The 14,236-nt window shown below is 39.2% G+C and overlaps 1 protein-coding gene across 1 annotated transcript in view; it reads right to left on the bottom strand.

Moving 5' to 3' along the window:
- Positions 1–2,074: 2,074 nt before the first annotated feature.
- Positions 2,075–14,236, bottom strand: part of LOC117778902 (sodium channel protein type 4 subunit alpha-like) — a 46,216-nt gene continuing 34,054 nt past the window's right edge. The window contains exons 18-27 of the mRNA XM_034614793.1: positions 12,737–12,854; positions 12,477–12,631; positions 11,432–11,605; positions 9,507–9,629; positions 8,048–8,320; positions 7,839–7,892; positions 7,618–7,755; positions 6,805–6,909; positions 6,314–6,584; positions 2,075–4,840 (exon numbers count right to left, since the gene is read on the bottom strand). Of these exons, the coding sequence (XP_034470684.1) occupies positions 3,609–4,840; positions 6,314–6,584; positions 6,805–6,909; positions 7,618–7,755; positions 7,839–7,892; positions 8,048–8,320; positions 9,507–9,629; positions 11,432–11,605; positions 12,477–12,631; positions 12,737–12,854 (2,643 nt within the window). The 3' untranslated portion in view covers positions 2,075–3,608. The remainder of the gene's footprint in view (positions 4,841–6,313; positions 6,585–6,804; positions 6,910–7,617; positions 7,756–7,838; positions 7,893–8,047; positions 8,321–9,506; positions 9,630–11,431; positions 11,606–12,476; positions 12,632–12,736; positions 12,855–14,236) is intronic.

The following is a 14,236-nucleotide window of genomic DNA, read 5'->3' as shown; positions in this document are numbered from 1 at the left end:
CGGTTGTTCGACTGTGCGGCTCTAAAAACTCACTGTGGACTTCAAACACAGCATCAAACTGCAGACAAGGCAATGACAGTAGCTGGTTGTTTGAAAACAGTGAAGCACTGAGCAGCTAAAGAGACAGATTTTTCCTTTCTGGAGTTGGTGGAGACCAAAACGGAGCAAAGAGGAGAGTGAATATTGGACTTCTTCACAGACACATGATTCCAAATGAATGATGATGTGGCTTTGTTGGTTGTGCAACTGTTTTGCAACAGGTTTGGTCAAATTCAAACTCGGTAAAATGTCTGTATTGGTTCCGAGGGACTGCTTACACTGTCCCCAAGTTATTGCAGGTCTAACCCAAAACAATAGTCAACATTCAGACATACAAAATCAAAAGTATTAAGATTTTGTCATATTTTGATTTAGTAATTATTTATATGTTCTTCTCTTGGTAGAAATGGGCTTCCATAAAAACAACCTGCCCTATGATTAGATTAGACACAAAAACTATTGTTTTGAAAAATAACAATCCCACTGACCTCTGACTGACAGACGACGAGACTTGACGTGACTCATGACTCTTTATTTAACTAAATGGTATGTGAATAAATACATATATGGAGCATGCAATTCATCAAAAACCTTTTGTATTAGCGTTCACCATATCCACATTACATGTAGACGGTTTGTAATGCATTACTTTGACATTGCCTTGTGTTTTACTGTGTGCTGGTGCATTTTGCAATTAGATATAGTGCCTTTTTAATCTTTTTAAAAATGTTTTCTCTCTCTGATGAAGCTTTAATCTCCACCACATGTCCAAACGCTTAAAAATCAGATCAATTACCAAGTCACATTCAGTCAAGTCACATTTTTCTGCCACTTCACTCACAAACCGAGTTAAATAAGCATCTGTCTGCCGTGGGGATGGATGACCATAGTATGGTGCGTGTTGGCGTAGTAGCCGTGTTAATGCATGTATGACCACATGTTAACTGTATGTACATGTGTGTACATGTGTGTGGGTGAGAGTAAAAGAGAGAGAGTGCGTGCATTTGTGTGTCTGAGAGTGTGTAATTAAAACAAGTGATTTTTTTTTTTACACACAGATTATCCCTCTATCCCAGCTGGTCAGAGTTGGATTTGACCACCCCGACAACCAGAGAGAGGAAATCTCTTTGGGGATAAATCCAAATTGGCACCCTTGATGATTTTTTTTTCCAAACTGAAAATGTTGGAGTGCTCAGCTATTAACTTAGAGATTGGCACCAAAATTGAAATATTACAAAACCTTTTTGTCCTATTACTAACTGAAGTCTTGAGGAAGGAACAGTCCTGCTCTATACACACAAATGTCCCAAATATTTATCTGCCGTTTCCTTGGATTTATTATATTCTTCAATGGCTGGTCACTATCTACTTTTCAATTTTCCACGATTGCAGTAGAGTGTTTGGTGATAGATCATGCAGCAGAATAACTGGGTACTATTCCCTCTCTCTCTGTGTGTGTGTGTGTGTGTGTGTGTGTGTGTGTGTGTGTGTGTGTGTGTGTGTGTGTGTGTGTGTGTGTGTGTGTGTGTGTGTGTGTGTGTGTGTGTGTGTGTGTGTGTGTGTGTGTGTGTGTGTGTGTGTGTGTGTGTGTGAGAGCACCTGCTCTTCAATGAATATTTCAATGAATAGACGGAATCATTAATGGCACAGATCATGCATTTGTGGAGGCATTATAAACAAACTCAACCTTTAAAGGGCAAGGACAGACAGCCATGGAGATGCAGAGGTTTGCGCACATCTGTCCTGTTTTTTATACACATGTACTCAGAAAGAGATTTAACGGTGCCCTGCCTGGTAATGAGGTCAAATCAGCTAACTGGTTCCTCATGTGAAAATGACAGAGACACTGCACAGTTTTGCCTTGCTTTGTTATTTTGAAGATAAAGATCCTTAACTTTACTTTTCAGAATAATCCACACATGAATCTATTTGAGCTACATTGACAGTTGGAAAACCAAAAAATAGTCATTTTTTATTACCATTTAATAAAGAGCCCATGAGGTGATCGATCTAAATACAAATACAGACCATCTGGTTCTGAAGGAAAGTCTTTTATATAAAAATTAACACAGTATATTTATATAATTTCATCATATTGTGTTATCATGAATCACTGACATCGTCTTTCAATATAAATACATTACAAAAAAACAGGTAGAAATGAGCTTTACATACATTACACAGCCCCTTTATACAGTCAGTTACAAAATGAGCTTTCAGTGCATTCATGCTTCTCCACTCCACATCCATCAGATCAGATTCAATGGTCTAAAGAGGTTGAGAGAAGTGTGCGGACGACAATCAATATCAGGCACATAATTCAGGGATCATTAGTTCACACAACCTTTCATTTTATTAAATACATTAAAGCTAAACTTGTGCTATGTTTGACCAGAAAATGGCAAATTATACCTTTTCAATATATATATAATTTCTTCATGTATGGAGTGATACATATTGAGCAATAACTGTAAAGTATGTTTTTTTCATGTTTCTGTGTGATGGAATGAATACATTTAATCCTATTGAGCCCGTGTCTCTATCATTACCTCTGCCAAGGAGGTCATGTTTTCACTGCTGTCTTTTGATTGGTTCGTATGTTTGTTTGTTTGTAAGCAAGATTACACAAAGACAACTGAACAGATTTCCATTAAACTAGGATGTAGTTTGCATCAGGGAAGAACCCATTAAATGTTTGTGCTGATTCAGATCAGGTGGCAGTTTCAGGAATTATTAACATTGGAAGATAGGGTGTTATTCAAAAGGAATAATACATTGTTGTTGCTTAAGATGCATAAATTATTCTAAGAGAAATCAATAAAACTTTTAAAAACTCACCTGATCTCGCAAAGAAAGTGACCAAAAATTCTGGATCCTTCCTCTGATCTGGACTCACACCAAAATTGTATGGATTCTTCCTGACCGTCCTTCCACCAAGTTTCATGAAAATCCATCCAGTAGTTTTTGTATAATCTTGCTTACAAACAAACTCATTTACAAAGAAACCAACCAACAAACAAACGGAAGGAGAGAAAGAAAGCGCTCTGAGGGCAGACGTCTCACTTGTGCACTGAAGCAGCGTGAGGGGAAGAGCTGAAGCTGGAGCGCAGGAAATCTGAGTGTATGCGCACAGTTTGAGCACAAGCAGAGTGAATCTGAGTAGAAGCAGGGGCTATTTGAGTGCGAGCGTAGGGTTTTGAGATAAAGTATTACAAACTCTGAACATGAAATCAAAAAGTCCTACTGACCACACTCTTGAATAAAGAGAGGAAAATACTCCATGCAGGTAACATATGTAATCCCCTGTTATTCATGTATTATATAGACAGACATTAAAAACAGAGATTTCTTTATTTTCTGGTGAGTGAGGACGGAGCTGTTCTCCTCTAATGGATGAAGGTAGTAACTGTAATTGTGGGTTGTTCAGTTTAAACAGAGGCTGCGAGTTACTTAAAAATAAAGCCTATTTCCTCGGCATATAAATATATGTATATAAAATGTTATCTCTTTGACCATGAGATATTTTGAACTATATAAAACCACACTATCTCTTTCCACACCGTCGAGTCTCAAAGAAAAGTTTCTTCATACTTTTCACCAGGCTCTCCAAGTTCAGAGTCTCTGGATATTATTCTGACGACCTCCGAGAGGTCGCTGGCTGCCTTGGTAACGCTGTCATACGATGGTGGTGAGGACAAGAGAGTGTCCTCTGTTGTCTGTTCAATCTCCACCCCCACAAGCCCATAGTGCTGTATCATGGAGGCTATCAGCCCCTCTGTCTCTGGAGCGTTCTCCACATCCACCACAGTCTCGTAGTTTATTTGTCTGTAGAGGTAGGACGCCTGTTTCATGTGCCGACGGACCAGGTGCCTCCTGTAACACCTCTGGATGATGATCACAGACACCTCCTCCAGCTTGCGGCGCAGCGTGGAGGTGATGGGCTCGTGGGAAACCTTGGAGGGGTTTGTCACCATGAACTTCTCCTCCATTTGCTGCTTGAGCGCGTCCATCTCGCCTGACTCACCGAGGACACGCTTCGTGAAGGCAAACAGGATGTCCAGGCAGTGGATCCTGTCCCCGCTGACCATGGGAAGGTCCATGGAGATCAACTTGATCCTGTTGGGCTTGGCGATGCGCAGCGGCTCAGACAAATTGTCAGCGAAGCTTGACAGCATCGAAAACTCAATGAACTGTGTCGCCTCAGAATCAAACTTTTCCCAAACCTCATAAAACATCTCAAAGTCGTCCTCGCTCAGGGGCTCTGTGCTTTCCTCCGTGGCAACACTGAAGTTCTCCAGAATAATAGCTATGTACATATTTACCACAATTAGGAAAGAGATGATAATGTAACTGACAAAGAAAGCAATGCCCAATGACGGGCTGCCACAGTTTCCCCGGGTGTTGGTGCCGGTGTTGACAAAATTAACGTCACACTCTTCTGGCGAGTTGGACATGATCGGACTCAGGAGGTTGTCCCAGCCTGCGGAGGTGCTGATCTGAAAAAGGCAGATCATGCTATTTCCAAAAGTCTCAAAATTAAACATGTCGTCGACCCCATCTTGTTTTTTCACGTAGGCGAAGTTTGCCATTCCGAAGATAGCATAGATGAACATGACGAGGAAAAGCAGGAGGCCGATGTTGAACAGTGCTGGCATGGACATCATTAAGGCAAACAGTAAAGTTCGTATTCCTTTGGCTGCACGTATAAGTCGAAGTACGCGTCCTATCCTTGCCAGTCTGATGACTCGAAACAGGGTCGGAGATACAAAGTACTTCTCAATGATGTCTGCAAGAACAATCCCTGAAAGGAGAGAGAAACACAAAGACAAGATCAGGTTTGTCTCAACAGCTCCACCAAGGAGTTTATTTTTTTTCATCTGCATTTGTTTTTCTATTTGTTTGCCGGATTACGCAATAACTACTCAAAGGATTACCATGGAATTTAGTGGAAGGATTTGCTGTGGGTCAGGGAAGAACCTATTACATTTTCTGTGCGGATCCAAATTAGGGTGCAGATCTGGGAATTATTTCCCACTTTCTTTAACATTGAGAGATAGGGCATTATTCAACATTTTAGTTAAAAATCTGGATCAAGTTTGATGTCATACTTACACCTGTAACTCCCATCAGTGTATAGCTGAGAACAGTAATGTGGCCTTTGCTATAAGGCTTCTTTGAATTTAAGGGGACTGTCAGAGGTATGCAATGAGTGCTATTCTATTTTCAAAACTAGAAATGGCCCAACACTCCCCTTAAATTCAAACAAGCTGCACCAAATTGCATACACATATAGATATCTCATAGATATAATTTAACGGGTTCTTTCCTGACAAATACAGCATCCTTCCACCAAGTTTCATAGTAATCCCTCCAGTTTATTTTATAAAATGCAGACAACAAATGCAGATGAAAACATAACCTCCTTAAACACAACTATAAAATTGCTCTAATTAAAATATTTCTATTAACAATGGATCAAATGACTGTGTATTATAAAACTGTCATTCATAGTGATAAGCACACAAAATACTTTCACGTGACACAGCAGGTCTCAAACTTTTACCTGTTTACAATGTGAGTGCTTTGTTTCATTCATAAACATTTTTCATTGAAAAAGCTCAAATAACCCGATGTAGGCTTCCTGTTCAGCACTAAACAACAGACAACCAAAGTGTGCTCAGGCTCATGAATATAACAAAGCATTAAAACCTAAAACCCAGATATTTCCTTTAGCAGTTGATGAAAACGGAGACTGTTACTCCATGTATCACTAAAGAAATCAGAGATTTATCCATTGATTCAGAGGTTGTGAATATGGGGAAATGTAAGTGGCTTCAGAATGAAGAGTACTCATCGGTAAAGCCAGAACCTGGAAGTGCTAAAGCTTTCATTCGTTGAACAAGAGCAAGATGTTAATCTTAATCTCTGCTAAGGAGGTAACATTTACCCCTGTCTGTTTGAGTGTTTGTTTGAAAGCAAGATCAATACCACAAAAATCTTATTTAGGGAACTGATATCTACGAGTGTGTGCAATTTGGTGCAGCTTGATTGAATTTAAGGGGACCTTTGGGCCTTGGCAGTAGTATGCACTGTACTGAGTCTAGTTTATGATGTGTTATATAGACAAAAGAAAATGTTCAGACATATTTTGAGATGTACTCCACGAGAAAACTCGTCGAATTTCTCTAAATCTTAAAATGATATTCTGCTCACAGCAAACAGATAAACCAATGATACTGAAAAATGATCCGCCCTTTTGCACTTTTATACGTACCCACAATAGAGAGAATGATCACCACAAAGTCAAAGATGTTCCATGCAACTGTGAAGAAATAACAACGGAGGGCAAAGATCTTGATCAGGCATTCGGTGGTGAAGATCACAATGAAGACCAGGTTGATCTTGTTGAGGATGGACTCCATGCGCTCGGACTGCTCATCTGTTTCCACCATCATGGTCACCATGTTGACGATAATGAGCATCATGATAATGATGTCAAAGGCTTGCTTGGCAACGAGATCGAAGAAGAAGGCTTGGAGAACGTTCTGTGGATTAGGAAAACAAACAGTGATTCAGTCAGAGGACAGAAAAACGTTAATACATTATCAACAACGTTAGTGGACAGGTCGATGTGCAGGGTTAGGGGCTATTAAAGTAATATAAAACATTAAACTAATTATGGAAGTAAATATATCAAAAAATATGTTCTAAACATCCAAAAAACGGCAATATTTTAATTTCTTTTTGAGGATTATGTCATTTTACCGCAGGTCTTGGTATTGGCTTTTGTGGCTTTTTCGATCCCAACTTCTTCATGGCACTATAGTACTTTTTCTGTTCTTCGGTCATGAAGATATCCTGTCCACCTAAGTATAAACAACAAAAAAGACTTACATTATTTTGACAGAAATAACTTTTCTATTGTTCAATGTAGTTAGTTAAAACAACCTATTGCATCCAGATCTAGGTTATATTTATGTGGTAAATATTCCTGTGCCAGAGGAAGAGGAATTACTTGTGGTGCAGGTTACAAAAAAGTCAAGAATTATTTTTACTTTCAGAAGTAGGTCCCATGTTTTGTATAATTGGAGTGTATTTTTTCTCAATTGGAGGATGACCTATGAGTCTGTGTCAGACACTGAGTCAATAGACCAGCCCAAGACTTATTTCACCCTGTCAGCACATTAAACTTTATTTATAATAGGTTATCTTCCATGGTATACACTGTATTATTGTATATACCGTTTTCTTTCCTATTTGGCTTCTTTTTATGTACTGTATTATAACACACATATTTTTGTACAAACTCTTAATCTTGTACTCGAAATTATGTTTTGTATTTCTATCTATTGTCATTTTTTTGGTCTGTATATATTTCTATTCTTGGCTGGAGCGACTTTAACAAAACTTCCCCCCCGGGGATCAATAAAGTTTTTCTGATTCTGATCCTGATTTTGTTGATTGTGTTTTTATGATGGTTTCTTTCTCTGAGGTGTCTCTTAAACTCAATGACTTCCTGATTAAGTAAACATAAAAAACATGTGATCCAGGTCTAACATCTGCGTTGTTAATACTCATCTTTCTCTTCTGCTGATTGAAATTGTCAATAATGACACCAATGAAGAGATTGAGGGTGAAGAAGGAGCCGAATATGATGAAGACGACAAAGTATAGGTACATGTAGAGGTTGATTTCTCTGATGGGCTGCTCCTCCACCTGAAAACAAGCAGTTCTATAAGTTCTTACACTAACATGCAGATGATATGCTGTCAGCTGTACAATAACAAAGATACACTTACTCCTCTTGAGTCAACAGCTGCATGCATTATCTCCATCCATCCTTTAAACGTGGCCTATAATGAAATACATTACACAACGTTAGGGCTTGAGCACTGCTTTACCCTGTGAAGCATTGACTTTATCTATTGAAAAACAACATGCTTGACTCAAACTATATTAATGTCACTCTGACTGACATGATTCCTGATGAAAAACCAGAGAAACCCACCACTTGCAGCAGGGACAGGTACCCGAGTCCCACATTGTCGAAGTTAACCTTCACTTTAGTCCAGTAGAACTGGGTGTCGTTCATGGCGAGGCACTCGGACTTGTTGTTGACCAAGGTGATACTGTGGATGAAGCCCGTTCTGTTCACGCACTTGCCGAACTTGCCGGCGAACAGGTTGACTCCCATGATGCTGAAGATGAGCCAGAAGATGAGACACACGAGCAGCACGTTCATGATGGAGGGAATGGCTCCAATAAGAGCGTTCACGACCACCTGGTGAGCAACAGACAAGATGCAGCTCAGGCTCACAGGCAGGAGTTATCCTAATCGTGCTGTTGCAGGGAGTCTACAGCCATAAACAGTTTTAATTTAAGACTTTAAGACCCTTTTAATACCACTTAAAGTTAAATTAAAGACCAAACTTGTGGTGGAAATACACACAAAAAGTGAAAACACCATTTGTGTATGTTTGTTCGACTCCAGCGCCTCAATCCCCATTGTCTCATGTTTGAAAGACATAAGCACTTCCAGGTACTGGCCTTACCCATGAGTACTCATCATTCTAAAGCCACTTACCTTTCACCATTTTCACAACCTCTGAATCACTGGATAAATCTCTGATTTCTTTAGTGATCCATGGAAATACAGTCTGATTCTCAAGCTTTTTCCATGTTATTTTCAGATTGTTGACTGAATGAAACACAATTTTACCTCAATAAGACAATTAGACATCTATGATTAAAGCATGAATATATAATATCTGTAATAGCTTTGTGTTGACTGGGTTCCTTCACGTTGAAATGTCACTCCACTTTTGTCAAACTTACTCAAGAAATAACACAAATCACCTACATTTTAAGGAAGATTCCAGTAACATAGAAACATACATGTTACATGTCCAGCAGTGCTGTTTCTTATGTTTCTTAGTTACAAGCCAAGACAATACAAGACCAATCTTAAGCCATTTTAGCACCTCTGTGGTGTTTCAAGCTAAATGCTAAAGTTGGTGTGTCACCATCATGGACTGTATGTAAAGATGGACGAAATGACAGCTCCTAAAAAGTGAAGCCAAAGTGTTTTGATCGCCACCTGGTGGCTAACTGCAGTAGAGGTAATAAATCCTGCCTCCTCCATGTTAGTGGTTGGAACATGGCCCAAACTACAAACTAAACGCCAAATGTTTTTTTCTCAAAGAGGGCTACAGTTTTATGTAGTTCTTATCAAGCTGATATATGTTCAAGTATTAATTTTTCCTGTAACCTTTCTGAAACTAACACTGAACAGTTGAAATTCCATATTCTTGGTGTAACCTATTAAATGAGAATTGTTTAAAGAAAATAATAAATGAACAAATGTAAATGAAACCCTCTTTGGAGGAGGAAATACTCCTGATATTAATCAGGGTTAGTCAGCAGTCAACAGGATCAGTGCTGAAAATAGAATGTGTGACAATTCTCACCCTCATGCCCTCGAATCTGGACAGAGCTCTGAGAGGTCTCAGAGCCCGGAGGGTCCTCAGGGACTTGATGGCAGTGAAGTCGGAATATCCCAGTGAGTTTGCCACCAGGCTTATCAAGGACACCTGCAGGGAGCACAGGAAGACAAGTAGACTGGGAGAATCAGAAAATGAATTTAAATGTCTGTGTATGTTAATAATCCTGGTTTAAACCTTTGGAGGAAAATTCGCAATATTTTTTACAGTACATAAGACAGTAGAACGCATATGCGAAGGAACTGCACATATTTTCTAACCAATAATATACATTTTAAAGAAAAGAAAGCTCGATAAAAGATAATAAAAGACTAGTTAAAAAAACATCTGATGAGCCATATTTGATTGTCTTTGTGTATTTTGGGACATTCCACAGTTTGGAACACAACTATTTTACTTTTGAGGTTTAGATTTGGTATGGTTCTTGTATCATCTTTACGCAAATTTAGATTTCCACTCTATTCTACATCCAAAACAAACAAAACAAAATGGTCTTCCGCTGTTGAATGACCCTTGGGTGACAGCTATGAATGAAAATGGCATGATATAAATGGAAGAAACGAGAAATCCATGTCATGATCGATGATGACAAAACACAGACAAGTATGCACACATGGACAAATGGAGTCCATGCACGCATACTCACCTATATATGCATATGAAATATGTATATATATCAAATAGAGTGAGTTTTATAAAGAATTTGTATCTGTCTTTGCCAAATTTATATCCCAATTTGCATCGGATTAATCCAACAAGTTCATTAAAAACAATTTGGACTAATAAGGTCCCGATAGTCTGTATTTCTTTATAAAAGTCTATTTACACACGTGTTTGTCCAATATATCTAAAGAAGATACTCAAAGTTTATTCTCAGGACTAGAGAAGTGTTTGGCTCCAGAAGACGCAAAAATACAAAAAGCACATTAAAAGAAAGTAAGAAAAGAAAAGATACTGTAGCTGCAATGATCAACAAGATCTATAATTTCTTTAAGAACAGACATAACAAATAACACTCAGTGCACGGATTAGACACAGCATTTAAGACATAAACTCAACCAGTGTTTTTCTAAATTGCAAATAAGATAAATTATGTATTTGTAGGTTTAATATGTGGAATCGGCTACACCAGATCTTCTGTAGATAGACCTCAGAGTACATGGCACTGCATTTGTTTTTGATATAAAAGCCAAGGTCCTGAAGTAACTGATTCAAAAGACAGAAATCTCATAAGATACACGTTTGTTTGGGATCAAGACGGTGGCTTTTGATATCACAACAGAAAGCACTTACGAGTGAAGAAACACAGAAAGCAATTGAGATGCAGATGCGAGTTTCCAATCCCCACTCCAGCCCATACTCACCTGAGACCTGCTCACTAGAACTTACCCTAACAATAGAGCGGTCTGTGGCGATCTGTGTAACAGCAGGTGAGATCAGAGGAGAGGTCAGGCCTCGGGCTGAGCGCCGCGGGCACTTTGGATGACTATACGCTTCAGGGCCACATCCATTTTACCCAAACATGTTCACAGAGTGTTACGTGACTCTGATGACTTTTAAATGAATTTTAATTTGTCAGGTCAAATCCTGGCATAAAAGCAAATGTACGATTTGACGACTGTTTTGTGTGTGATGTAGCAGTCTGGGTGGTTCAGCAGTAGGAGTAAGAGATGGGTTTAGAACAGTATCAGTCAAGAAAAATGGCCAGTTTCTGCAAAGTACAAATGAACTGTCAAGTGCTTTCCTGTATGTGATGACACTTGAATCCTACAAACATGAAAACTATTTTGCTACAATGACACAGATTATAGTTTCTATGCGATTCTCAATTGACGGCATCTTCTCGTGTAGTGCAACAAAAACACAGGAGGCACAGATCAATGTCCACTTACGTCCACGATTAGAAAGTCGAGCCAGCACCAGTAGTTGGTGAAATATTTCTTGAAACCGTACGCGATCCATTTGAGGAACATCTCCAGCACAAAGATGTAGGAGAAGACCTTGTCAGCGTACTCCAGCACCACCTTCACGACTTTTCTCTTCTCGATGTAGATGTCCTCGAATGCCTGCAGCAGTTCAGGAGGAGCAGTGTGAGGAAACACAACTTCAATACACTACTGCTGTTAGTTTAACATAAAAAAAAACATGCGTCTGGAAAGTTCTGTGTTTTGATCTTAAAGTGCAATGATGATTTAGAAGTCATGTATTTTAGATATAAGAACTTAGCATTACAGTTTTTATGCCTCTTCCATATCACTCAGTGGAAATAGTTACTGCTAGGGACTGCTGCAGGAATATTGTTATCAAACGTCAGCTGTAAAGCTTCAGTAGTAAGGGCGCAATATTATGATCAGACACTTAAGCAAACTGATACAGACATTGAAATAAACCAAAAAATTCCACTCCAACTTTCAGGCAATTTTGAATACAAGCCCATTGCTTGTCAAATAAAAAAAAAATGTTGATCAACAATTACTATGTAAGCAATCATATGCTTTTATTATACAAGCAGAAGTTATAAAAGGTCTACATTTATATGTGTTCACCAGTTAATAATCTCTTAATATAGGAGTTTGCATTGTTAGTGGCAGAATGCACCATTTTTACTGTTTGTCATTTCATGTCATTGATAACAGCCTCACTTTATTGTCCGCCCTCATACAGCTGTATGAAAGTATGTATTAAATTACAACTGCACTGTAAACAGATACACTAGTCGCTCTTTCTGACAAAGTAGCTCCTCAAAGAGTGTTTGCCACCTACACAACTCTGGGACTTGTTGTATAAAACCTGCTGTTAATAACAGGAGCCACTGGTTCTGCTTAATCAACCTGGCCTGAAGTCTTAAGGCTATCACATTTTATAAAACTGTGCTTTGAATTAAAAGAAAATGCATAAAGTTTATGCTAATTTTATTTGTCTATCTATCGGCCTTACCAAAGCTCCGCTGCTGAGCAGGATCATGAAGATGATGAAGGTCTCAAACCAGCTATGTTCCACGATCTGGTAGCAGGTCTTTCTCAGCCTCCACCAGGCCTCGCCAAGACCGTGGCTGGTGTCGATCTCACAGCACTTACAGTACCTCATGCACACTGAGAGTTAAAGTGAAAACAAACCAGTCACATGAAGGTGAACACACCGAAGCACAGCAAAGTATGTTAGCAGTTGTTGGTATGGTTACAAAATGTTCTATTCACATTCAGGGAAGCACTCCTCTGGCTCCATGCTCTCCTCAGCCAGCTCTGATGTGTTGTCTATCTCTTCTCCAGGCTTCCTCAGGTCCACTGTGCTGCCCTCTGACAGGCTGACCATCTCCTGAGAAATGACAAGTCTCACTGTTACCAACCAACATACAGTATATTCTGTTTAGTAGTAGATCTGTTATCTATACCCAACTGGACCTGTCTGCTGCACATGGAGATTGTTTATGCACCGACACAAAGATGTTATTCACATACAGCACAAAATGTAGAGCTACAAACACCTGCTGTGTCATCTCTGATTGGGTTGTTACCAGACGTCCGATGTGCTTTCAAGTTTCCACATGAGCTGAGCGGTGCAGCAGCATTCTTACCTCTGCCAAGGACGTTCTGTTTTCACCCTCTGTTTGTTTATTTTTGTTCACTGAAATGATTTCAATGAAACTTGGTGGAGGGATACGACATGGGTAATAAAACAACAACACTAAATGTTAGCACGGATCAGGACAAGGGGTCGATCCAGGAATGACTTTCTTTAACATTAGAGAATAATTCATGGGTCTTGATGAAAAACAATCAAGACATATTGAGGGAAGTGATATCTATGAGTGTGTGCAATTTGGTACATCTTAGCTGAATTTATTGGGACTGTTGGGCCTTGGGCCTTAGTACCATGCATTGCTGTGTGTCTGTCAAGGAATACATTAAAAAACTATTGAACAACTTTCTATGACATTTTGTGGAGGTGTGGGGCATGACCTAAGAAAGAACCCATTCAAGTTTGTAGTAGATAAACACAATAAAAAAATGTTTCACTTCCTTTAACATGGCGAGATATAGAGCATTAGCCATAGCTGAGGTACCTGCTCTCAGTGTGTCCTTCTAGTTCTCCTCTGTATTTGCCTTTCAGTCTCTCCTGAGCCTTAATACAATTCTGATGAGATTTTCTTGTGTTATAACAGCAACATATTTAACATGATTCATAGGACAGAGGTGCAGTTTCAATCCTTTAAATGGTATGAGGTCTAATCCAGCATTACAGAGCATTCGCGGGACCTGGAAACAAGATTACCAGCATTACCATCTTAGTGTTTAAAGACAGAGTGAAGAGAACGGGCGCTCAGGGCATTTTGATGCTTCAGGATTAAACACAGATCAGCAACAACATTAAAACTGGTAAAATGTTCTGACTGATCAGAGAATATCAAAGCAGGATCACTGGTGACTGCCCCATGTATGTCATTGTAATACATGCAAACAATCGGCTGATTGCTCTTTGCTGTAAAGTGGCTCAATATATCTGTAATGAAATTGAGCAACAATTGTCAAAATAATAATTACAGTCTTGTCATTTTTCTTGTGTTTAAAGCTCTTCAAATGTAAAATGTAACCTCCCAGACTGCTGAGCAGCTGCTGATGTCCTGTTAAGCTGATGGAGGGCTGTAGGAGAGTTTTTGTTTTTTTTCATTTCCATTTTCCCTGATGCCTAATTCTGGT

Source organism: Hippoglossus hippoglossus, chromosome 17 (assembly GCF_009819705.1).
Source record: "Hippoglossus hippoglossus isolate fHipHip1 chromosome 17, fHipHip1.pri, whole genome shotgun sequence".
Taxonomy (NCBI): domain Eukaryota; kingdom Metazoa; phylum Chordata; class Actinopteri; order Pleuronectiformes; family Pleuronectidae; genus Hippoglossus; species Hippoglossus hippoglossus.
This window is presented reverse-complemented; position numbering and strand designations above follow the sequence as displayed.